At 39.8% G+C, this 25,386-nt stretch overlaps 1 protein-coding gene and 1 long non-coding RNA gene across 4 annotated transcripts in view; one reads left to right on the top strand and one right to left on the bottom strand.

Moving 5' to 3' along the window:
• Positions 1-709: 709 nt before the first annotated feature.
• The window catches only part of LOC113024713 (heterogeneous nuclear ribonucleoprotein L-like), a 44,821-nt gene continuing 20,144 nt past the window's right edge, over positions 710-25,386 (bottom strand). Inside the window, exons 1-13 of one of the 3 annotated variants that reach the window (XM_080302513.1) lie at positions 17,147-17,283; positions 16,957-17,075; positions 14,799-15,036; positions 14,217-14,302; positions 13,798-13,894; positions 13,635-13,707; positions 9,147-9,206; positions 8,783-9,018; positions 6,854-6,975; positions 4,456-4,654; positions 3,800-3,857; positions 3,564-3,662; positions 710-913 (exon numbers count right to left, since the gene is read on the bottom strand). In XM_080302513.1, the coding sequence (XP_080158639.1) occupies positions 858-913; positions 3,564-3,662; positions 3,800-3,857; positions 4,456-4,654; positions 6,854-6,975; positions 8,783-9,018; positions 9,147-9,206; positions 13,635-13,707; positions 13,798-13,894; positions 14,217-14,302; positions 14,799-15,029 (1,317 nt within the window). In that variant the 5' untranslated portion in view covers positions 15,030-15,036; positions 16,957-17,075; positions 17,147-17,283 and the 3' untranslated portion in view covers positions 710-857. Of the gene's footprint in view, positions 914-3,563; positions 3,663-3,799; positions 3,858-4,455; positions 4,655-6,853; positions 6,976-8,782; positions 9,019-9,146; positions 9,207-13,634; positions 13,708-13,797; positions 13,895-14,216; positions 14,303-14,798; positions 15,037-16,956; positions 17,076-17,146; positions 17,284-25,386 lie in introns of those variants that run through there. The other 2 variants (XM_026171998.2, XM_026171999.2) reach the window with 2 other exon arrangements.
• LOC145429249 (uncharacterized) lies at positions 22,559-23,431 on the top strand. The gene is made up of 2 exons (XR_013909484.1): positions 22,559-22,904; positions 22,983-23,431. It is a non-coding gene; the product is annotated as an uncharacterized LOC145429249 (long non-coding RNA).

Genomic DNA, 25,386 nt, shown 5'->3' with positions numbered 1-25,386 from the left:
AAGGCAGCATTAGACAACATTATCCAGGAAAAAGAAGGTATGCTATATAATCCAACAACTGGAAGTGCGAGCAGTACTCATCAACAACCATAAAGTGCATAAATGTTCCTGGGGTTAATGTTTTACTTATAGTGAACATAACACACAGTACTTTACAGCAGTTACACCCAGCACCTTCTTTACAAAATATTATTTACATTTTGATGATGGGAAGAGTAAATACAACATCAGGGCGCTCACAGTAATAGTAAAAGCAGATATTTGTTTTTTTAAACAGACATGAATTTATTAGTTGAAGTTGCTGTTTAGCTTTAAAGAACTACCAAATGAGTTCAGCAGTGGTTTAGTGGTTTTGGAACAAACTGTATTTTTGATTTAATATAAGTTTATTAAAAGGCTTTTTTCATATTTTTAAGTTGAGGCAAAAGTTTGATGCAGGTGGGCTTTAATAATGATATAAGCTCTCTATATTTTCTCTTTAATTACACAAATAAAACAAGGTTGTTATCATCATTTGTCTTTGGACTGAACACAGAACTAAGACAAATGTTTCTAATTGCTTCCCATTAGATTTTTCCTAGTGTACTCCATTTTAAGCCCCTGTAAGGAATTTAACTAATTCAAACACTTTACATTCAAACAAATTACACCGAAACTATGAGATGAAATATTAACAAATGTTAACAAAGAAAAGTCTGGCTCGATTATCTAATTTTCAAGAGTGTCACTTATTTAGTTTATTGCTAAAATCTTTTTTTCTACATTGACCACACAGCAATCATCCATTGAAAAAGTAGAATTGTTTCAAGGAACAAATAAACTCTTTTCCAGTTTGTCCGGGCCATCTTGTTTCTGGGTCACAGATGGGAGGAGGTGGAGAAGCAGAGCTTCAGGGTGAAAGGGCTGGAGCTATCTGCAGGTTGGAGAAAAGATGTTGACTTTATTGTGAAAGACCACTCCTGACATTCAGTTTAACATCACAAACATATGAGACACTTTGTCCTGAAGTTTGAATAATGCTTATCTGTTTGATGGCGTTCTAATTTCTTTACTTAATTTTTTTTACCCAACCTATGTAAAGCCTCATATAATAGTGAACACAAGCTGTTGCTTGTCCAATCTCATATGAGAGGCTGCACTCTGCACTGACCATGCTGAAAGAAAGGGGAACTGAACAAAACATTATACCTTATGTTAGAGTGATTAGGACCTTGAAACCCATTCATCTTGTCTGTTAACGTCATCCTTCGTTCTAGGTAACTAGTCTTAATTTGTCTTATCTATTTTTTCTAACTTGAAGACAAAATAATTAATTCTGATTGTTGTAATTATCCTATTTCAGTAATTATTTTATATTATATGTATATATATATATATATATATATATATATGTGTATATATATATATATATATATATATATATATATGTGTATATATATATATATATATATATATATATATATATATATATATATATATTAGGGGTGCAACGATATTCGTATCGATATTGAACCGTTCGATACAGTGCTTTCGGTTCGGTACGCATATGTATCGAACAATACAACATTTGTAATTTATTTTATCAACTTTCCTTCTGACGATGCTGTCTGTGTGGAGCGCTCAGTGAATCTGCGTTCGACTACTCCGCCTAGGCTGCACTGTCGAGCGCAGATCCACTGAGCGCTCCACACAGACAGCATAGACAGAAGGAAGAGCGCAGGGCACCTCCCCCACCCTCCCCCACCCTCATTCAGATCTGGCGTTTGGAATTATTTTGGTTTTCATGTGACGTATGACCCTGAAGGTAAGCGAGTCATGGACTAAAGTAAAACAGTATGTTGGATGTGCCATGCAATGCTCAATTACATGGGTGGGAACTAGTGTGTTAGCGCAGTTAGCTCGTTAACGTGTTGGCCGTCTAGCCCCATGCACGGGGCGATCGGCGGTAGCTCGTTAACAGAGATTTGCCGTGTTGTGGCGTTAAGGTCATTTCAACGAGATTAACCTGAAAGCACTAGTGGGAACACAACGAATATGACTGCACATTTACGCCGACATCATCCTAGTGCAAAGACAAAAACAACAAGCATGCTACTAACTTTAGCCGAGTCATTTAGACAGCTGTTAGCACATGATTCTCCTTATGCTGCTGAGAATATAGCCCAGAAGAAGCGGATAGTATAGCTTTTATTTTGGAAAGAGACATTTCTCTGTAATAAACTATTTTTTCCAAAGATGAGTGATTCCTCAATCAGATACAGGGCTTGCAATATCGCTAGCCCGACGTCCCGGAGCTAGTGATTTTTTTCAGTCGGGCTACCAAAATCTATCTCTGCCCTGCCCGTCGGGCTATTGTAGGAAAAATATATGTCAATGCTTTTGCATTCTTTCAGAAATGTAGCTGGGTAATTATGTCATTGGCATCGGTGAGCCACTGTCAATATGTGACATATTGAAATCGCGTTTGAATTTGCGCTTGTTTTTTTGCTTTCACTTTGCAATCGTGCGAACTGTGTATAGAGAGCGACAGCACTGATCTGTGAGTGATGATAATTTGTGCACCAATTCCTCTGACATCGTCTTATTAATTGTTAGCTTACTATGCAAACATGACAAGTGAAATCTCCCGCAGCAAGCTTAAACATGTGAGAGGTTGATCGCGCAGAGAATCGCTGAGTTTATGTGAGTGCGTGTGTAAAAGCAGCAGGATATATATTTTAGTTCTGCTGAGCCAAATAAGACAGGTCAGGGTGAAGAAGTGACAGCCAAAGAAAAGCTTACCACAAAACGGAGAAGTTATGACAAATCAGACTATAAGGCAAAAAGAAAGTGCAGCTTTATGGTTTCATGGACAAAAGAATTTCTGTGGCTGCAATATGATGAGCTAAATAACCAGGGCTGCACATAAGTGGTCCGCAGGTGCGCATTCGCTGTCAAAATGAAAAACACGCACAAGGGTTAGGGTTAAATTTAAAAACTGTACTTTTGAGTTAAAATATATATTTATAATTTTAATAAATGACAAATTAAAAAGGCATGAACATTTTTTTTGTATCGAAAAAATATCGAACCGTGACACCAAAGTATCGAACCGAACCGAACCGTGAATTTTGTGTATCGTTGCACCCCTAATATATATATATATATATATATATATATATATATATATATATATATATATATATATATATATATATTTTTTTTTTTTTTTTTTTTTTTTTTTTAACTATAATAAGCTGTGTCTTGTCATCCTCTTTCCCCTTGTCCTGTGTCACAACAGAGTGTGACACAGGACACTGACAGTGTGGTTTTCCTAGTAACTCTAGTGATCTTCCTTGTGGTTAATAATTTTCAGTTTACCCTTTTGAATTTATGTTTCTTCTTGATTATTGGTACCAGCCGATAAACATTCTGCTTTAAGTCTGACTCAGTCATCCTCTGCATGTCTTGGACCCTCTTTCTCACTTTCTGAAGCAATATCAGAACATGTCTTTAGCAACTGGTTTCACAGGGACTGCCAGCAACCTGCTGTCAGCAGTTCTGAGAATCATTTGAATACTTACTGGGTATTCGGATCTGGTGGTGGTTGAGGACTGTCAGAGCCTCCACAGCTTCAGTCTTACTGTCAAACTCCAACAGACCAGACAGAGTCTTTGAGCTGGCTGCTTAGAGGAAGAGGAAGATGGGGGAAAGACGGAAATGTTTATAACAACAAAAACCACACGTGTACACACTGAATGATATCTCCTGATACCTGGACCTGAGGAGTTATTATCGCTGCTTAATTGGTTAAACTTACGTTTGGCATCAAAAACCTTGAACTTAGAGAATGCTGAAATGTTGTATTCAGTACAGAGCTGTTGGCAAGAAAGATAGAAAAGCATTTTTAAAAGCAATTCCTGCATTTTCTTTTGTTAATATAAAACCAAACTAAAACTTGACAAAAAGTGTTGGTTTTCAATGTTGGTTGTCACTGCTAAAAATAAGTTTACAGTAGTGATCTTAAGACCACAGGCAAAACTGAGTAACTTGAAGATTAAATCTCCCTGAACAAGGTTATTATGATGGTATACTAGGTTTATTGACACCTTAAAATGTCAAGATGTACCGTGTGTAAAATCAAAACATTTACAAAGTTTAATTTACTGTTTATTTTATTTTATATAGTAACAAGTCTATTCCATCTATTTATTCCATAGTAATTATTTGTTGTCTATTCTGTTACGTACACTGAGCAGAAAGAAAATAACTTGAGCCCATTTCTTTCTATGTGTGAATAAAGATGCTTCCAAACAAACAACCAACATACCACTCCTTATCTTTGATCTACTTAGAAAGTTCAAGGCGTGCCACAGTGGAGCGCATACTTGTCTACTTAGAAAGCTCACTTGGAGTAGACATTCAGTCTAGCATTTCTCCATTGAAATAATAAGTCTCATGCAGGTGTGGCCTTGCCTTTTGCAACTGGTGTTGATTGAGGTTTGGTGGGGCATTGTAGAAGTGCAGCACAGTGGCGGGTGGCTGGATGATGTTCCTGCTGCTCTGTGCACTGCTGAAGCGGTTGTTCCTTGTTAGACTAAAGTCCTGGTAGCTGCAGGTGCCGTCACCCAGCTCAAAGACCTGACTGGGAATCACAGCCTGTTGCTTGGACACACTGAGCAGGGTCAGATAAAGGGATGTGTGATAGACAAAGTATTGTAAGGACATGTTATCAGTGTGAGCCAAAATCCTATGCGTCAGTCTGCTTGTTAAGGCTTTTTCTACTTTCTGTACAGTATGATTTCATGGAGGGGGGATACCTTACCAATCAGAAGAGAGTTGGCTTAACATTAAAAAAGTGAACTCAAGTGGCTTGTTTCAGGTAATGGATAAAATAGATCTCCTTTAAGTTCTGGGCAGATAGTCACTGACTGAAGTAATGAAAAAATACAATAATTCAGTATTTCTACAAATTTGCAAAGGCTGGAACAGCCCAACATATTTTATAAAAAAAAATAGAGGCTAACTGCTGTTATTTATGTAAAATACAAGTGACAGCTTGTAGGAATTTTCAGTCCTTGGAGAGTTCTTGGATATCAGGTCTTAAAAAAAAATGTGTTCCTTTCCTTTATTTAAACATGCACGTTTCTTCTCAGTTTTGACCTATGATCATGACATGAATATCACTAGAGCCAATGTCAGCATCATGTACTTTTAGGTAGCAGTTAAGATATTTTGTTATCCGGTCGTTAAGTCTGACGTCACTAGCCGTGTCTGGGCCTAAACTCCGCTGCAGGTCCATATATCAAACGATCACTATGGCATTACTGAGAGTAGAAAAACTGTCTAAAGTCTTTCATCTTTAATAAAAATGATCAGCGTTCTGCTCTACCAGGTGTAACAATTGAGTTTAACATCCAGGCATCCATGAAAACGGAATTTATGACATTTAACGGAGTTAGAAGTTAGCAGGGAGTTAGCTCGCTAGCTTCTATCTAAATACAATATAGCATGTCCTGACCAGAGATGGGCAGGACATGAGATGATTACAGGATATGTAATCCACTTACTTTTTTCAAGTAACGAGTAGAAAAAGGGATTACTATTGCAAAAACGGTAATTAGATTACCGTTACTTTGCCGTAGGAACTCTGCGTTACTGCGTTACTAAAACCGTGACTTTTTTGCGAGAATGTCTCATGACAGTGACGTAAGCAAGTGCGTCGTTCGTGACAACAGCTGTGTGCAGATCAACAATATCGAGTGCGGGAGAGAGTATGAGCGTGCAGCGTTTAAAGCGTGGAAGTACTGACCTTACTTTAAGTTTGATTCCATAAAAAGTGACAAAAACATTAGTGTCCGTTGTGCGTGGGAAGAAAACTTCTATTTACAGCAAAAAAAACCCTAAACTTCCAAGTGAGCACCGAGTGCGCTACAACGTAATGGGAAATTCACAGAGAAACTCACGGATTCTTCAACTGACCGCTGCGGCACACCTGCACCAGAGCACACCTCCGCCTACCCCACTCCTGCTATACAGGTGAAAATAGAGCAAAAGGACCGCTAGTCTTTGACTTTATTTATTTTCTGCTGTGTTTTACTTGCATCTATTTGAAAGAGTGAGTTTAAACACAATTTTTTTTTTGCTTGATGCATGAAGTTAAAAGATTAAAACTAATAAAACAAGTTTTAAAAAGGAACTTTTCCATTTGATTACATTTTGTATGATGGATTATGTAGAAAAAGTAGAATTGGGCTGAAAGATCTATCGCTTTATTACCTATTCAGGTTGTAAATCGTGTTTTTAAAAAGTAACTAAGTAACTATGTAATGAATTACTTTTGAAAATAAGTAATCAGTAAAGTAATGGGATTACTTTTTTGGGGAGTAATCAGTAATTAGTTACTGATTACTTTTTTCAAGTAACTTGACCAACACTGGTCCTGACTGCGGGGTTTTGGAAACAAATTAAAACGTACAGCTCTGTTATCACTTCCAACATAAATGAAGAAGATATACTAGCTGGTATATAATGATGTGTTACGTGACCACTAGCGACACAGCTATGTTAGCCTAATATAAACAAGCTAACTTTTTTTTAAAAACTGAGCTTAAATAAATGATTAGCGGTAATAAAAGCCGAGGGAGGTCAACAGTGATCACTGACTGTTTTAGGAGTTTTTTGAGATTAAATAGAAGAAAATACAAAACATTAAACATGTTAACAACACAAAACCCATATTAAACGCAGACTACTTTAGGCCCGGAAGTAGGATTCGTCACGTCATCACTTAACGACCGGATAGACTACATCAGACTCCCTACCACAAACCCCAAGTGTCTTCAAGTCTGAAGCATGCATATTTAGTGCTTACCAGACGTTGAATTTCTTGCCAAATACTTTGATACCATTTAGGTGAGTCACAGCTCGGTCCACAGCATACTCATCACCCATCTCTACCAATGCTGTGCCTGGAATGCTTTTCATGAACTTCACCTGCAAACACAGAAGATATTTTCTTTAGCTGAAGAGCTACCATTTTGCAGCATGGTAGCTGCCGATAACTGCAGTATTTATTTATTTTGCATGAGTGTCACCATCCCCTTAACCCTGCCCCTACTCTCTCTACTGCAATTTTTTAAATCATTAATATTGAAACTAAAATATATTCACTTGCTCTGAATATAAAAAGCCATGGGTCACAGGAGAGATGAGATGTTGATTAGCGCAGGCTTGAAATTACATGCTATTGATGCCCAAATCACCCACCCAAACAAACAGTGGATGCAGCTTGAAGGAGAAGCACAGTGAAGTGGATAGCTACAAACTGCAGGCTAATTAGTGTTGTTGAAGACGTGTAAGAAATCAGTACTTCAACTTTTACTTGAGTAGTTTTTAACAGTAGTATTTGCATAGTACAGAATGTCTGTACTTTTGCCAACTCTGCAAAAGACCTTTTAAGATAGAAGCTACTCGCTTTTCTTTAAATGGCAGGTCAGTTGCTCTTTTTTTTTTTTTTAAAGTAGTCCATTTCCATTTTAACTGCCTTACTAATTCATACAATTACAGAGCACCATTCCTCCTTAGCAAACCATTTATGAATGCAGATATTATTATGATAATGATAATAAATATGATTGTGATTATAAACAGCAATGATGCTGTTGCAGTGATAGCTGTACATAGTGAGCAGTGAGTATAGCAGTGACAGTAGTACATGGTGTAACAGTAACAGATGGATAAACATATGTACATTTATAAATGACATACTGAGGAGGTGTAAAGAAATATGTACATGATGACTTAAGGACTTTCTAATACCGTACTAATGCTTAATAGTGGGACATTTTTATAAAGTGCCACCAATACAGTAAATGAACTTCGTAGACAGCTAATCTGTGGCTGTAAAAAAAATTTGAATGCATACCTTATTTCTCAGTACACCATCTGGGGGAACACCTCTTTAATGAATGAATGAATTAATACATGCATGGTTAAGGCATACATGAGAAGTTAATACAGATTGATGATGGTCCATGAGATTTGGCTTGTTTGTTTTTTCTTTTTTTATTAAGTTCGAACTGGCCCTGTGTTCACTGCCTGGCACTGAGGAACCCAACTTGCATTTGATCTCTACAGTCTAGGCAAAGGCACCCTGACTATCCATAGGTATTGAAATTAAATCCTTCACCCATTGTTGGACCCTACACTGGAGTATGGGTCGTAGGTTGGTCTTGGTTCAAAACAATGCCTGCTCTCATATGGCCAGAGTAAACAGGGAGTTCCTAAAGGACACCTCTGTGGCATTATGTTTCGGTCCATTTGACACGTCCCAGGTTGCACCTCAGACTGTTCAGAAGCTCAATGATGTCCTGGTCCAAACGTGGGAGGAGATTCCCCAGGACAACATCCATTGTCTCTTTAGGAGAATGCTCCAACATTGTCAGGCATGTATACAAGCACATGGGGGTCATACAAACTACTGAGTGCCATTTTGAGTTGCTACAAAATGGACTAGTGTGCTGCATCTTTTTTCACATTTTCATTCTGTAAGCTGCTAATTTTCATTTCCATCCAATGATGTGGCATCCTTTTGTTTTAGTATAGCTATCCAGAATTATTTTTTTCCATTGAGATCTGATGTTTTCTTTTTTTGAGCACTGTAAAAATAAACTAAATCATACATACCTAGAACATAAGTTATGATTAAGATTTATTAAAAGAAAATTATAGGAACTATTGTACAATATATGTATTTTCATATCAACATGACCTCTAAAAGTCAGAGAGGATCCTTACACACCTTCTCGACATTGCCGTAGAGACAGAAGAGGTTGAAAATACGGCTGCAGTTCATCTTAACAGGATGGAGACCGCTCACCATGGTGACAGAGCTAGTAATGCTTTTGCCAAGGAAAGAGGAAGAGAATGTGGGGGAGGTCTTCTGGAGTAGCGGGTAAGAGATCCTCTCCTGCACCTCCTCGCTGTACCTCCAGTTCTGGCTTTTAGCAGGTAGAGGCAAGAGGGGCCAGTGTGTACCTGCAAAGATACGCACAGATACTCAGGGGATATTATGTGGTACAGTGGACTCACAGTAATTGCAGTGGAACAAGTGGAAGAGATAACATATTGGCAGCTAGACAGGGAGGGATGAAGACAGACAGTACCACCTCCGTTAGATGGATGCTCTCCCAATATGGCATGACGTTGTCTCCCCTTCCCCCGCTCTGTAACAAACAAACAAAGTGCTCAAATGGGGTGATACAGTACTATTAGGTCTTTAAGATAAGATAGGGCCAGATTATTCAAGAACTTGTATGTGAGGACAAGGATTTTAAGTTTGATTGCAGTTCAAAGAGGGAGCCAGTGAAGAGAAGGAAGTATGAGAGAAAGAATATGTTATCTCTTTCTGGCACCTGTCAGTACTCTTGCTGCAGCATTTTGGATCCACTGAAGGCTTTTCAGAGAGTCTTAAGCGCAGTTGGATAATAATGAATTAGAGTAGTCCAGCCTAGAAGTAATAAATACATGAACTAGTTTTTCAGTGTCACTCTGAGAAAGGATGTTTCTAATTTTAGAGATGTTGTACAAATGAAAGAAAACTGTCCTACATTTTTGTTTAATATGCACACTGAAGAACATATCCTCTGGTCAAAAACAATTTTCAAGATTCATCAGAGTGTTACTGGAGGACAGGGTAACGCCATCTAGAGGTTAGATAGCATACTAGTTAGATAACATACTTGTAAGGCCAAGTACAATATACCTTCAGTTTTATCTGAATTTAAAGGAACGAAATTAGTGAATGCTGCCTGGTTTTCAGTCCTAAATATTACTTAAGTCCCGGTACAAGCAGGATTCAGGATTCATTGCACTAATGTTAATGGTAACTTGGTTATTTTGCTGCCTCTTCTTGGTGCTGTTGAGCCAAATAGACTCAGTGTGCTAGTGTGCCAAATGGGATCTCAACTTATTTAATACCCCTAATAAGACAAAAAGTAAATGTGGAGAAACTACTGCTCTTATGTTATTTTTGTAGTGGTTCATACCACTTGAGTCTGTCACCATTTTGTGTATCCAGCCGTTTCCCCTGATTTTTTTCTCTCTCTGAATCTAAAGCACAACGTATGTACCTCCAAGTAAAAATGATGAAAAGCAGTGAAAAGTTTTATATTCAGAAACCTATAAGCACCAGAATGTAGCTGAAAATAGATGTCAATATTTCTTTTCTTTAGTTATTTGAAACATGGAGTATTTTAGTACTAATAGTACTGCTGTGTTTGCATTACAGCATTACATCACATCTATTCTATATGACTTAAAACGGTTAAGATATGGCATGATTTCCTCACCCAATAAAGGAATATTTAGTATATCAGTCTACTCTTCATTTTGACTTTTCTTTTTACCAATATAAGTAAGCCTTCAGACAAACGCAGTAGTGCCAATATAGTAAAAGAACAATATTTGTCTCATGTCCAAAACAGCCTTATACACTTGTCTTTGAGATGAAGATATGAAGTGATATAGAAATAGAAATAAATGCAACTTGAATCCTTGCTGAAGTTCAGTATTTAAAACTGAGCTAAATTTCACTAATGAGAATTTTAAATCTAATTTATTAATACAAGAATTTTATCTTTATGCATATTATATTTGCAAAGTAAGATGACACTAGTCCCATGAACATTAGCTGCTACTTACTAGCTAATCTTAAAATTAACAGTCACGTTTTCATGGTCTTGTGCGCTCTCATCCTCAGATACTTAAGAAACCAAAAAAATCGCATACACCAAATCCTCAAATGACCCAGCCTTCACGGTTTACATAGGCTGGGTTCTTTGAGGATGCAGCCCTTTAATTGGGACACACCTTATCAGTCTTTTGTCCTTTTAATGTCATCTTAGTGCATTGACATTTCCAAGCTCCTCCTGAGGTTTTCCAACTGAACTGGAGTAAATTTACTCTGTTTATATTTACTCAGATTGCAAACAAAATGTATTGTGCTTTATAAGACACATTCCTGCTGTGTAAAAAGAAGATAATAATGTTCACTAGAAGGAATAAGTAAAATGTCAACATATTAATTTTACTTGACGTGAACCATCCATCTTCTTCCGCTTATCCGGGCCGGATCGTGGGGACAGCAGCCTAAGCAGAGAAGCCCAGACGTCCCTCTCCACAGCCACTTCCTCCAGCTTGTCCGGTGGAACTCCCAGGCCAGCCGAGAGATATAATCTCTCCAGCATGTCCTGGGTCTGCCCTGGGGCCTCCTCCCAGTGGGACATGCCCGGAAAACCTCGCACAGAAGGCGCCTAGGAGGCATCCTTGTCAGATGCCCGAACCACCTCAGCTGGCTCCTTTCAATGTAAGGAACAGCGGCTCTACTCTGAGCCCCTCTGGCAGAACTTCTGAACCTATCTCTAAGGGAAAGGCCAGCCACCCTTCTGAGGAAGCCCATTTCTGCCGCTTGTATCCGCGATCTTGTTCTTTCGGTCACTACCTACTAGAGATGGACCGATCCGATATTACGTATCGGTATCGGTCCGATACTGACCTAAATTACTGGATCGGATATCGGAGAAAAATAAAAAATGTAATCCGATCCATTAAATATCACGAAAGCACCTCACAAAACTTGCAACACGCCGTAACTCGCCTCAGAACGTTAGCACGTCGGAGCAGTATGCATCACGTGATAGAGCGGCTGTGGCATGCGGGATCTGTAGGTGGTCTGGATAGCATGTGGAGCTTCGCTAGCAACCCGGCATTTCATCTCTGACAAAGTTATCCCCGAGAGAAGTAAAGCAAGTGTGTAAGTCCATCTCTGAATGTTTGTAAAGCATTCCTGCGTTAAGCTTAACAAACGATATATGGAGCGACTGCCTCTTCTTGCTGCTACTTCAATCATGAAACTGCTTAACGATCAGCTGATCGGCTTTTCTGTTGCGAGTCGTGTCTCTAGTTTGCTTTTGGCCCACTTTGCACCAGAAAGAGGAAACCAGCGGCTGAACAACAGCAGCACGTTTAAGCTTGATCAGCTGTTGTTAGAATGTATTTAATATTACTTTCTACTCGAGGATCTTTTTCTACGTAGCTGACGCTGGTAACTGTGCAGGGGCGGATCTAGCAAAGTTTAGCCAGGGGGGCCGATAGGGCATTAACAGGGAAAAGGGGGCACAAAGACATACTTTTCTTTCTTATTCTCATTTAAAATGTCTAGCTTTTAATAAATAATTATCTGACACCCAAAGTTTTAATTTGATGTAAAATGAATAGAAGTCAATTACTGTATATAGTGACTATTAAGTCTAATATATATACCCTAGTAAGCTATAGTACTTTTTCCTTTGGGAAGGTACCATCTGTGCAGTCTGCAATTTTGTTGAAGAAAGATGTTGAATCTATTTAATATTTCTTGAAAAATAATTGATTTCTGTGCATTTTTTTTCACACTGCATCAAATTAAGGTTGATTACGTCGATTAAGCATCATGAGGTGGAGCGTGAGGGGTGGTTCCTTATTTTTTATTTATTTATTTTTGTTGTTGCTGGGAGTTGGAACCCTATTAGTTAGGTTGCTTAATATTTATGCTAAGTACTCTTTAAAATACCAGAATAGGGAGGATGGTGTAGGTTTAAGTTTATTAGATTGATCAGTATTGCTGAACTATGAAATTTTTTTTTTGCATACAGGTATAACAGAATAGCTTTAGTGTAGTTGTTGTTTTAAACTTGAGTATGAACTTATACAAAATGCAGCAAGATATTTAAAAAAACAGTTTTGTTGATTAAAAAACACTATATCGGATTCATATCGGTATCGGCAGATATTCAAATTTATGATATCGGTATCGGACATAAAAAAGTGGTATCGTGCCATCTCTACTACCTACAGCTTGTGACCATAGGTGAGGGTAGGGACGTAGATCAAGCAGTCAATTGAGAGCTTTGCTTTTACACTCAGCTCTCTCTTCTCCATGATGGAACGGTACACTGTCCGCATCCCTGCAGCCGCAGCACCAATCTGTCTGTTGATCTCCCGCTCTCTTCTCCCAACTCACTTATGAACAAGACCCCGAGATACTTAAACTCCTCAACCTAATCAAATTCAGCACCAGGTGGTGAGTTGGATGAGGTGGCGGGGGAGAACGCTGGACAGACCTGGTGCACCTAAACGTATAGTGAGGGTGTGCTGGGAATGTCTGGCAGAGGCCCCAGTCTGTGAGATTTACAACGCACACCTCCGGCAGAGCTTCACCAGCATTCCGAGAGAGACTGCGGACATTGAGTCCGAATGGACCATGTTCAGCACTTCCATTGCCGAAGCCGCTGCACTGAGCTGCAGCCGCAAGGTGGTTGGTGCCTGTCGTTGGTTAACCCCCAAACCAAATGGTGGACACCAGAGGTGAAGGGAGCCACAAGGCTAAGAAGGAGTCCTATCAGGCTTGGTTAGCCTGTGTGGCTTCAGAGGTAGCTGATATGTACTGACAGTCCAAGCGTGAAGTGGCTCGGGCAGTGGCTGAAGCAAAAACTCAGGTGTGGGAGGAGTTCTGAGTGGCCATGGAAAAAGACTTTCGGACTGCCTCGAAGTAAACTTTAAAGAATATGCTTAAAGTGCTTTCATTGATCAGAGATTAAAAGAGGGAACGCTACCTCGGTGCAGGAGGAAGGGTTTGGTGTAATCCCAGCTGGTGTTGTTGTTGCAGATGACGTTCAGTCTGTTGGGCTGCAAGGGGCAACAGAGCACAGCACCTCTTTTTAAATGTGTGTTCATGTGCATGGGCATGACTGTGTGAGTGTATGTGCATGTGTTTACCCGAGCGTATTCAATCTTGAGTGTGCAGCAGCCAGCATAGATGTCAGCTCCATTCAGAGCCAGTTTGGCCTTCTGAGCATCCTTTACTGACTCAAATGTTAACAAGCTTGTTAAGGTTGACTCATCAGGATCAGCAGAGAAAAACAAGACTACCACAGCCCTCAGGATGATGCACTGTCAGGTTTAATGAAGTGAACTTTGATCTGGCATCAACAAAACACATCCAGTTAGCTATAATCCTCTTCTACCATCCTGTGTTCATTATTTTGTATCCAAACGAGTCTATTAAGCTCTGAACTGGAGCTTAGAAAAATGAAAACGCATGTTGGCATTTCTCTGCTAATCTGTGATATACCCCAAGCACACATGCAATTGTGTGCGCACACACACACATACACACACACACACAGTCAGGATATTCAACCATGGCCTGGATGCCGTTGCGTTTGAAGATGACAATACGTAGGACGTTACCAACTGGGTTGCACACAGTGTACAACACATCCTGAGAGAAAGACAGAGACCACACTGTAAAAACTGCAACGTACCTACTGGTCACCAAGAAAATGGACTTAAGAAAACAGAAATGGAAAATGGGCTTTAACGCTTAAAACCTTTACATTTATGAGCTAATTTTGACTAAAAGTTAAAAGCTTACATTATTTTACAAATAAGCAGTGAGACATTAGCACTAATCTAAATTACAAAGATATTGTTGAGGATGTATACACAGATAAAGAATGTATACACAGAGCAAAGGCACAGAGGGTTTGTTAATAATAGATGTCTGACAATGTAAGCTTGTATCTCTGTATCTGTATTCCTGAGGCAAACATTTTAAGTAATGTACAATGACTGTAATCATTATTAACGCAGGAGCAGGCGTCCTTGAAGGGTAAAAAGAGACCTGGTTAAAGAGTTTTAGCTCAGATAGCAAAAAGTTTCTTTTCTAACACAAGTTGAAGATATGGCAAGAGTCTTAGGTGGGGTAAAGGACTTACAGTGGTAATGGGATACACAGGGTTCTGTATGGACAACAGGAGGACTTTGTTTCCACTGGAGGGGTCGTCTGTGTTGGTGGGTCTGGTGATTCTCTGGCTGGTAGAGAAGTTAAAAAAAGCCTGCTGCTCAGCGACGTAGACAGCATCACGGGTTCCGAATGACACGCAGCGCTCAGCACTCTCCACGCTGTCAAATTCCACCAGAGCCTGACGCTTGAAAGGCATCATCATTACATAACTGCCGATAGCGGAGACAAATGTGAAGGTTAGAGAAGGTGAGCAAGTAAAGTAAAAGTATGCACATTTTTATTTCTATAGCATCTTTCAACATAAACAACAAGTGCTTCACAAGAAATTACCATAGTGTGCCAGAAGAGTTAATGAAATCCAAGTCGAAAATGATGACTACTGGCACAAGCTGCACTTTGAAATCATTTCAGCGGGTCACGCAGCTATCAACTTTTGTAACCTTGCATGTTTCGCCATTGCTGCAAAAGCAGGTATGAACTGATGTGACTGTGCGATCAGTCACATCAGTGAATATAGATCCAATCAAGAACACTTATTCTATACTGTAATTTCTGTCGTTATTATCTGTGATTAAGGTAAATCACAAAATCTCATGCACATGTGCCAACTGGAAGGCAGCCTGTTTCAGTTATTACCTTTTTTCCCTCTATTCTTTAAACTTTTGTTCTTAGTTTTTGTCTTTTACTTATTAGTAGCGTGTTAGTGTGTTTCAAATTGTTTTCTCTCAAACATGTGGGTTGAGAAAGCTTTTTTTCACCTTATCGCTGTGGACTGGGGGTACGCATTTTGGAGGACTATAAATACCTTGGACTAAGCACAGATAATAAACTGGACTGGGTAAACAACCCAGTCCAGTTTACCCAATGGTGTCAGACAGGGTGGGATTTTGTCTCCAATTTTAATTAATTTATATGTTGATGATTTCTCCATGTAGCTGAGAGCCTGTAACACTGGGCGTATATTAGGTAAAACATGGATAAATCATCTTATGTATGCAGATGGCCTGGTTGTTTTTAGTCCCAGTAGTGCTGGATTACAGGAGCTTAATATCTGTACTGAATATGGTCTGCATTATGATATAAAGTACAATGCTATTAAAAGTGCTATTTTGATATGTAGAACCAAGCAGGATAAACAGCTAGATTTCTCTGTGTTTAACTGTCCCAAAATAATATTGGGGTTCATAAAAAGGTGAAATACCTCGGTGACTTTATTGTTGATCAAATGAATGATGATGATGACATATACAGACAACGATGCAAGCTCTATTTGCAGGCAAATACCATTGCACGCAAATTCAGCTTTTGTTCAGTTCCAGTTAAAGTGACTTTGTTCAAAGCGTGTTGCACACTGCTATATACTGCCCCCTTGTGGTCATCTTAGAAGCAAAGTAACATGCGGACGCTGCATGTTACATATACATGATGCAATGAGGAAATGTTCAGTGCATAGTAAGCATTGGAATCCCTAGTCACATTTGGTGCTGCGCACCTGTAGATGAAAGAGCAGCCAGGCATGTGACTGTAATTAACTTCCCCGCCACAGGGTGTCATTGCTACACATCCCAATTGTATGTGTGCACATAGTCTACAGCAACATTTTGATGTTTGTTTCTTGCCAAAAGAAAAACTGCCCAAATGTCAAGACCCAAGGTTAATAACAGTGCATTAGCTAGTATATCCTACTTCACTCATTCCCAGGTAAATATAAAGAAACTGATTCACTGGCTGCCTCCTTCCACTTGTCAAAGTTGCTCAGATGTTTGACCATTTTTTTGTCATGAACTTTAGGAATTTACTGTTTATTTGGTACCTAATATATCCCACCATTTGACAGTGATAACTTTGCACGTCAGTTTTAGTCAGGGATGTTTCCAATTTTTAATGGGTCTTTCTAGTCATTTAACACTAGGAAGAAGGCATTTGTTTCATACAGTTTAGGGTTGCAGCTTGCTAAACAAGCTTTCTAGCACAAGCTCAAAATCATGTCATGCCTGTACATTGCAAGGTGTGCACTAAAAAAAGTCCATGATACCAAAGTCAATGTGCAATGCAATTCCAAGCTAAATGAAAGTGTGTTAATAATTTTTAAATGGCCTCAACAGTATTTAGAGTTAAACCAGGACTACCAGATGTTGCCAAACTTGTCAAGTGCCTCCACTAGGTCCCCTTCCACCACAGCATCGCAAAGTCCTCGAACATGGACAACTGGAGATGGGGGGATGCGACGACTGTCATCCAAACAATCCTGTAGAGAAAATAAAAATGAACTCAGATGTTTTCTTAATTTTACTTTGCACAAAGAAAATGTTTGCTTACTTGCGTAACCGGGGTTCTTTGAAAAGTGAGTTCAGTATCCCACTATGGTAAGCAACCTCTGGCATGACCAGTCACTTCAAGGACTTGCTGACAGGTGTCCTCTACATAAACATTCCTAAAAAGGTCCCATGAGGCAGTCATTCATCTGATGGAATGTGCACACAGCTGCACAAAAGGCTGTGGTCCACCTTGTTGGAAAACTGGACCTCTACCACCCAGTCGGACAACCCCTGGCGAGACATAGACTTACCTTTAAAGAAGGAGTTAAAGCTACAAAGATTTGGTTGCTTTTCCTAAACCCCTCAGTCCTGTCTAGATAATTGCTTAATGTATCGATAAGGCATAGTGAATTAAAGTGGTTCTGGCTCTCATCTGCAAATGGCAAGTAGAGAAAAGCTAATAAATGGAATGGACTGGTTCTTACATAGTGCTTTTCTACTCTACCTGAGCACTCAAACCACTTACAACTCTCATTCATACAAATACCTTTTCTATATGTAGGTGTGTTCTATCTAGCACTCACACAAATCATACCCCAATGGATGTATCAGAGATCAACTTGGGGTTACTATCTTGCCCAAAGATTTTTGGCATGCAGGCTGGAGTTGCCAGGGATCAAACCACCAACCATCTGATTGGGAAAATAGCAGGCAGTACCTCACTGACCCTTTTGGCTGATGCCAAAGTTAGCAATAGGATACTTTACTCAATATACTCTACAGGTGCAAAAGGTAGCTCTGAGTGTGCCTCTAGAACTTTGTGTAAATCTCAGGAGGGAACATAAACCTCATTAGAAGAGGAGTAGCCACAATCTTAGTCTTAATCAGTAATGCTCAGTATTGACATCTATCAATGATCACTGATAGCTATCAGTGAAATTGTTTGTTGCACAGTGTCTAGCACACTGTTGTTGTGGTAGACAGGCAGGTCTGCAACAATATATATTCTTGCGATAAAAGCTACATAATTACTGTGTTACAACAGTTATTTCTATAATCAGTAAAAACCCATGTTTAGGGAAATTTTGCAGTTATTATTTAAGTCCATAAATGAACATGAATTCCCAAAAGAGGGTCTTCGCTCAAAATCACTGGAAAATGAGAAAGTGAATACAAGTTAAAGATGAATGAATTAAAATGCAAAGAAAGAAAAACTGTGCATAGGCAAGGCACAAAAAAAGATATCAATTGAGTGTCATCATCAACAAAGTTGCCCAGCTCACACCAGAAAGTGGTGCATTGCATGATCTCTCTCTCCCTATATCACCAAATCAGGAAAAAAATGTAATGATGACAACCATAATGCCCATGGTTGAAGTCATGGGCCCGGATAGAAATATAACTTTGGTTCAATGACTGTGGCCTGAAAATGACAAGAGAGAAGTTACAAACATCTGCCAGACCCAAAGAGGACAGCAAGGACTTTATTGCCCAATTCCAGTATAATTTATTCAATTCAATTCAATTTTATTTATATAGCACCAAATCACAACAAAGGTCGCCTCAAGGCTCTTCATAGATACAGAGAAAAACCCAACAATCATATGACACCCTATGAGCAAGCACTTTGGCGACAGTGGGAAGGAAAAACTCCCTTTTAACAGGAAGAAACGTCCTGCGGCCATCTGCTGTGACCGGTTGGGGTGAGAGAAGAAAGACAGGATAAAAGACATGCTGTGGAAGAGAGACAGAGGTTAATAACAGATATGATTCAATGCAGAGAGGTCTATTAACCCTTTAAGACCTACCATAGAACCAAGTCCGCCAGAGCTTATATTATATTTCTACATGCTGTGGAGCCATTTTTGGGAGCATTTCAAGTTGCTATACATCAATACAACCATTATAGCCCAGATTTTAATAATATGTATTCATTAAGTGCATTGTAATTACATAAATTGCAAAAAAGTGCAATAAACTACAAAAAAATTGAAAATCGTTTTTGATTTTTTAACATATATTTGTAGTTAGAGAAATTTAAGAGGCTTATCCCTCAAAACTGTAAATACAAAAAAGTTGCACAAAATAGTTTCCCACCACAGGAAATTTATTTTGAGTGTCTTCATAGTTTTATTTTTGAAATACACCAATTTTTATACACTGCAGGAAAAACGAAAATAAATATTATACTGCAAATTTGCAAAAAAGCAGCATATGCATCAAAATAAACTATTTCCAGCAGTGCAATATGAGTCCTAAGCTTCCCAGAAACGACACAGAAAGTCATAAAATCAAAGATAACTTTTAAAAAGAGCAGTATAGGCCCTGAGGCCCTGATCGCAAAAAAGACTACATTTCCGCGAAAATGACGTCACTTCCGGTTTCGGGCAGGTAATGGCGGAAATGCAAAAGTTCGCGCTGACGTCTATTCCAACGTAGGAAGTGTTATGAACAGCTGATCGGATCGGTAAAGCGTGTTTCTGGAATATTATGTTTTTGTTCCTGCAAGCGCTTTTTATGCAGTTTTTGCAAAGCTTTATGTGGAAGGAAACCGTGACCTAGGACAAGCTGATGGCATAAGATGTAAGTACAACTCCTCCGGTTTCATATGCAAAAAAAATTTTTGCGCTAGCTTACGTGGTTGCAGTGCTACTGGGATTTAAAAATAGTTACGCATAACAGAGCGTTCCCGCTCCGATCGGCTCTAAAGGGTTAATACATAGTCAGTGAGAAAGGTAACTGGAAAGAAAAAACTCAATGCATCATGGGAATCCCCGGCAGCCTACGTCTATTGGAGCATAACTAAGGGAGGATTCAGGGTCACCTGGTCCAGCCCTAACTATATGCTTTAGCAAAAAGGAAAGTTTTAAGCCTAATCTTGAAAGTAGGGATAGTGTCTGTCTCCCGAATCCAAACTGGAAGCTGGTTCCACAGAAGAGGGGCCTGAAAACTGAAGGCTCTCCCTCCCATTTTACTTTTAAATACTCTAGGAACAACAAGTAGGCCTGCAGAGCGAGAGCAAAGTGCTCTAATAGGGTGATATGGTACTACAAGGTCATTAAGATAAGATGGGGCCTGATTATTTAAGACCTTGTATGTGAGGAGCAGGATTTTGAATTCAATTCTGGATTTAACAGGAAGCCAATGAAGGGAAGCCAAAACAGGAGAAATATGCTCTCTCTTTCTAGTCCCTGTCAGGACTCTTGCTGCAGCATTTTGGATTAGCTGAAGGCTTTTCATCGAGTTTTTTGGACATCCTGATAATAATGAATTACAGTAGTCCAGCCTGGAAGTAATAAATGCATGAACTAGTTTTTCAGCGTCACTCTGAGACAGGATATTTCTAACTTTAGAGATGTTGCGCAAATGGAAGAAAGCAGTCTTACATATTTGTTTAATATGTGCGTTGAAGGACATATCCTGGTCAAAAATGACTCCAAGGTTCCTCACAGCATTACTGGAGGCCAAGGTAATGCCATCCAGAGTAAGAATCTGGTTAGATACCATATTTCTAAGATTTTCAGGGCCGAGTACAATGACCTCAGTTTTATCTGAATTAAGAAGCAGAAAGTTAGCGGCCATCCAGGTCTTTATGTCTTTAAGACATTCCTGTAGTTTAACTAATTGGTGTGTGTTATCTGGCTTCATAGATATATAGAGGTGGGTATCATCTGCATAGCAGTGAAAATTTATGCTATGTCTTCTAATGATGCTGCCTAGGGGAAGCAAGTATAGTGTAAACAGAATTGGTCCTAGCACTGAACCCTGTGGAACTCTATAATTAACCTCAGTGTGTGAAGAGGACTCTCCATTTAGATGTACAAATTGGAGTCTATTAGATATTATACAAACCACTGCAGCACAGTACCTGTAATACCTACAGCATGTTCTAATCGCTCTAATAGGATATTATGGTCAACAGTATCGAACGCTGCACTGAGGTCTAGCAGGACAAGCACAGAGATGAGTCCACTGTCAGAGGCCATAAGAAGATCATTTGTAACCTTCACTAAAGCTGTTTCTGTGCTGTGATGAGCTCTGAAACCTGACTGAAACTCTTCAAATAAGCCATTCCTCTGCAGATGATCAGTTAGCTGTTTGACAACTACTCTTTCAAGGATTTTTGATATGAAAGGAAGGTTGGAGCTAAGACTGCTGGGTCTAGAGATGGCTGTTTGAGTAAAGGTTTAACTACAGCCACCTTGAAGGCCTGTGGTACATAGCCGATTATTAAAGATAGTTTGATCATATTTAAGATCGAAGAATTAATTAATGGCAGGACTTCTTTGAGCAGTTTTGTAGGAATGGGGTCTAAAAGACACGTTGATGGTTTGGAGGAAGTAATTATTGAAGTTAACTCAGAAAAAACAATTGGAGAAAAAGAGTCTAACTTAACATCAATGGTACTAAGAGTAGCTGTAGATAATATTACATCTGTGAGATGATTATTGGTAATTTTTTTCTCTAATGACAAAAATTTTATTTGTGAAGAAGTTCATGAAGTCATTACTAGTTAACGTTAAAGGGATGGTTGGCTCAAGAGAGCTCTGACCTTTTGTCAGCCTGGCTACAGTGCTGAAGAGAAACCTGGGGTTGTTCTTATTTTCTTCAATCAGTGACGAATAGTAAGATGTTCTGGCTTTGCAGAGGGCTTTCTTATAAAGCAGCAAACTATTTCTCAAGGCTAAATGATGATCGTCTAAATTTGTGACATGCCATATCCTCTCCAGCTTACGAGTCATCTGCTTTAGGCTACGTGTTTGAGAATTATACCACGGAGTCAGGTACTTCTGATTTGAGACCTTAGTTTTCACAGGAGCTACAGTATCCAGAGTCATACGTAGTGAGGAGGTAAAATTATTAACAAGATAATCGACCTCTGTTGGAGTAGTGTTCAGGTAGCTGCTCTGCTCTGTGTTGGTACAGGGCATTGAAGATGATAACAGTGGGTGGATTGTATTCTTAAACTTAGTTACAGCGCTTTCAGAAAGACATCTACTTTGACAAAGTCTACTCTCCACTGCTGTGTAATCAATTATTGTAAATGTAAATGTTATCAGGAAATGATCAGACAGGAGAGGGTTTTCAGGAAAAACTGTTAAATGTTCAGTTTCTATGCCATATGTTAAAACAAGATCTAGGGTGTGATTAAAGTGGTGGGTGGGTTCTTTTACATTTTGAGAGAAACCAATTGAGTCTAATAACAGATTAAATGCCATGTTGAGGCTGTCATTTTTAGCATCTACATGGATGTTAAAATCACCCACAATAATTATTTTATCTGAGCTGAGAACTAAATCAGATAAAAAGTCTGAGAAATCAGACAGAAACTCTGTGTAAGGCCCAGGTGGACGATAGATGATAACAAGTAAGACTGGTTTCTGAGTTTTACAACTGGGGTGGATAGGGATGGGTATCGAAAACCGGTTCTTGTTGAGAACCGGTTCCCACTGTTTCAATTCCTTCGAATCGTTTGCCACTTTTAAAAACGATTCCCTTATCGATTCCAGTCGCCCCGAATGACGTCATCACGTTGAGTAGCGTCTTTTACCCAGTAGGAAACACGGCGCCTGAGCGGCACAAACGCTCAAAAGTTTGGTTACACTTTATGAGAAAGGATGACAACAGGGCAACGTTCAATACTTGCAAAGTAGAGATTTCATCAAAGGGAGGAAACACTACGAATATGCAAAAGCATTTGCTCAAAAAACACGCGATTGCTTTCAACGAATGTCGTGTTTTTGATCCGCTCCGGACTAGCGAAGCTCAACCCAGCAGCAGCGGTAGCGTTTCCACGTCCTCTCCCGTTAATACTGCAGGTAACTAATCAATTAGCATTGCATATTATGTTAGCGCGATTTACCTTATTACAAAACCTGCTATTACTGTGCATCTAGATAACCATGATGAGAGAGACAGAGTCTGGCTCAGATGCTGGCAGTTCTCGCTGCAGTCTACCGGTAGCGTCTCCTTTCAGGCCAGGATAGACGAATGTCACCCAGCAGTGTCTAAGTTTGTGGTCAAAGGCTTGCACCCATTTGCCACAGCAGATGCCCCCGATTTCACTTTGGTAAGTGAATGTGTTTAATTGTAGGCAGGACATTACTGGATATTCTTGTGTAATTGCTACAGAATAATTTATGTTAAACTTTGTTATTGCTACAGAAGAATATTTATTTTATTATTTTACATATACATTTTTTTTTCCTGGGGACCCTGTGACACCCCATTGAAGAGCCGTAGGCTGTGGATCTCTTAAGATCTCACTGTTGGGTTTGTAAGGCCATGTTACTTCTAAATTTCTATCTTGTTCAAAGAGAAGATATAAAACACAGTTCTAAGCTAATCGACTTTAGTGTTCTCCTTTTTAAAAAAAAAAGAATCGATAAGAGAATCGATAAGGAATCGAATCGTTAAACAGAATCGAAAATGGAATCGGAATCGTTAAAATCTTATCAATACCCATCCCTAGGGGTGGACAAGGCTAAGTATCAGGCTTTCAAATAAATTAAAAGTCTGTCTGGGTCTTTGGTTGATTAATAGGCTGGTGTGAAAAATTGCTGCCACACCGCCCCCTCGGCCTGTGCTTCGAGATTTCTGGTAGTTAGAATGACTCGGGGGTGTGGGTTCATTTAAACTAACATAATCATCCGGCTGCAACCAGGTTTCTGTAAGGCAGAGTAAATCGATTTGTTGATCAATTATTAAGTCGTGTACTAACAGAGACTTGGAGGAGAGAGACCTAATATTTAATAATCCACATTTCACTGTTTTACTCTTTGGTTCTGATGTGGATATTGTATTGTTCTTTCTTTGTGATTGTTTATGTTTAAGTTGTTTATTGCTGGTTTTTAGTTTGTTTTTTGTCTGTTTGGGAGCTGACACAGTCTCTATGGAGATGGGTTTTTGGGGGGGTAGCAGGAGGAGAGAAGCTGCAGAGAGGCGTGTAAGACTGCGACTCTGCTTCCTGGTCCCAACTCTGGATAGTCATATTTTGGGGGGTTTAATAAATTTGTCCATATTTTTAGAAATGAGAGCTGCTCCATCCAAATTGGGATGGATGCCGTCTCTCCTAACAAGACCAGGTTTCCTCCAGAAGGTTTGCCAATTATCTATGAAGCCCACATCGTTTCTGGGACACCACTCAGACAGCCAGCAATTTAAGGAGAACATGTGGCTAAACATGTCACTCCTGGTCTGATTGGGGAGGGGACCAGAAAAAACTACAGAGTCTGACATTGTTTTGGCAAAGTTACACACAATTCAATATTGATTTTAGTGACCTCCGATTGGCGTAACCGGGTGTCATTGATGCCGACGTGAATTATGAGTTTACTGAATTTACGTTTACCCTTAGCCAGCAGTTTTAAATTTCCATCAATGTCGCCTGCTCTGGCCCCTGGAAGACAATTGACTATGGTTGCCAGTGTCTCTAGCTTCACATGTCTGAGAACAGAATCACCAATTACCAGAGTTTGAGCCCCGGCGGGTGTGTCGCCGAGTGGGGAAAAACGGTTAGACACATGCACAGGTTGGTGGTGTACCTGGGGCTTCTGTTTAGGACTATGCTTCCTCCTCACGGTCACCCAGCCGCCCTCTTTCCACAGCTGCTTGGGGTCTGCCGGGGAACAGCTAGCGGAGCCTACGCTATCTTCGGCTGCACCAGCTACAGGGGCCTGGCTAGCTACGGGTGAATGAAGGGTGTGAAGTCAAGTCTCCAATTCAGTAATCCTGGTCTCCAGAGCTGCAAATATGCTACATTTGTTACAGATATCATTACTGCTAAAGGAGGCCGAGGAGTAACTAAACATCTGACACAATGAGCAAGAAAGTGCAGGAGGGACAGGTGAAGTAGCCATGGTGCTAACGAGTCGGCTACGAGCTAAGCTAAGCTAGCAAAACAGTACAGAGACAGTGAGTGAATACTTTGGCTATAAATTAGGTAGTGAGTACACAGAAATTGGAAGAAGGCGGCTGTCATTCCTATCCTAAAGACAGGCGACAACCGAGAATGTAAAAACTACCGGGGCATCAGCTTACTGTCCATCATCGGCAAGGTCCTTATGAAAATAATTCAATCACGCCTTCAAAAGCACCGTGAGATGACCAGCCGGGAAGAACAGGCCGGGTTCCGACCCGGACGAGGCTGCAGCGACCAGATCTTCACCCTACGTCGACTCATGGAGGAACGAACCTACGATGGCTCGACCAGCCAGGTACGTATTCATGACCAAGTGTCCGAAGAATTCCCCATCATGACAGGGGTCCGGCAGGGCGATGTGGTGTCACCGCTGTTGTTCA

The sequence above is a fragment of the Astatotilapia calliptera genome, chromosome 6 (assembly GCF_964374335.1).
Source record: "Astatotilapia calliptera chromosome 6, fAstCal68.1, whole genome shotgun sequence".
Taxonomy (NCBI): domain Eukaryota; kingdom Metazoa; phylum Chordata; class Actinopteri; order Cichliformes; family Cichlidae; genus Astatotilapia; species Astatotilapia calliptera.
The sequence above is the reverse complement of the archived record's forward strand: the minus strand, read 5'-3'. Positions and strand labels throughout refer to the sequence as shown.